Source organism: Monosiga brevicollis, genomic scaffold (assembly GCF_000002865.3).
Source record: "Monosiga brevicollis MX1 MONBRscaffold_54 genomic scaffold, whole genome shotgun sequence".
Lineage (NCBI taxonomy): Eukaryota > Choanoflagellata > Craspedida > Salpingoecidae > Monosiga > Monosiga brevicollis.
This window is the reverse complement of record NW_001865091.1, coordinates 118,922-119,841: the sequence shown is the minus strand read 5'-3', so window position 1 is coordinate 119,841 and position 920 is coordinate 118,922. Positions and strand designations below refer to the sequence as shown.

The 920-nt window shown below is 60.2% G+C and overlaps 1 protein-coding gene across 1 annotated transcript in view; it reads right to left on the bottom strand.

The window, feature by feature from the left end:
• Positions 1 to 4: 4 nt before the first annotated feature.
• MONBRDRAFT_13064 (uncharacterized protein) overlaps positions 5 to 920 on the bottom strand; it is a gene marked incomplete at both ends in the record, with an annotated part of 4,175 nt that continues 3,259 nt past the window's right edge. The window contains one exon of the mRNA XM_001750957.1: positions 5 to 866. Within this exon, the coding sequence (XP_001751009.1) occupies positions 5 to 866 (862 nt within the window). The remainder of the gene's footprint in view (positions 867 to 920) is intronic.

The following is a 920-nucleotide window of genomic DNA, read 5'->3' as shown; positions in this document are numbered from 1 at the left end:
GTACTTTCAGCTGCCAGCGGCACTCGCTTACGCCGCAGTGTACCCGAGGCTGAGCTTGCAGCCGATCGCGCCGGAGAGGAGGTTGAACCCGAGGCCGATGGTACTGGCACGCAAATGATCGAGGCCGACGGGGTTGGCGCGTGTTTCGTGGGGGTTGGCTGTGCTGCTGACTGCATAACTGGCTGTGGCGTGCTCTCGTCCTCTGCCATCGTGGTTTGCACCGGGCCACGCGCCTCTTGCTGTAAAGGCGCCTCGTCATCAGCATCAGAGATCATGGGTGAAGCTGGCACCGACATGGATGCTGTAGCTGCCTCATCAATCCAAGCAGCACTCGTCTGTATCCGTGGCACGGCAGCATCCGTCATTGGCCCTGCATTTGTCGCCACCACAGCCGTGTCCTGGACACGTAGAGTGCTTCTGCTCGACTGCGCTGCAACGGCACCTGGTCCTGGGGACGCGACTGTGTCAACGTTCGATGCTGAAGTTACATCCAAAGCGGACTCTGGCCCGATCGATTCTTCTTCCTCGAGCCGTGCTGCAGGTGGCTCAGACAACACATCTTCCTCCTCCGCCATCGCCTCGGGCTCTGCTTCCACATGCGCCACACTCAACGCTTGGGCAGCGCGCTGCTGGCGCGCAGCTATTGCTGGCTCCAGGCGCTGTGCTGTTCCTGCGCACACGTCACAAAGCGGCTGGCCGGCAGCAAAGCATGTCGCGGCGCGGGGATCTAGCAACTTGCCGAGCGCCCAGCTGCGGCACGCACTGCCTTCGACAAACTTTTCCATGCCTGGTGCTGGCCCACGTCTCACTGGTAGCCACAGCTCGGCAGTTCCTCCCTGTTTATCGCGACCAGCCCGACCAAATGCCTAGCCCAAGCACATGTACACCATCAGCAAAACCAACAATTGATTTTTTTTTTT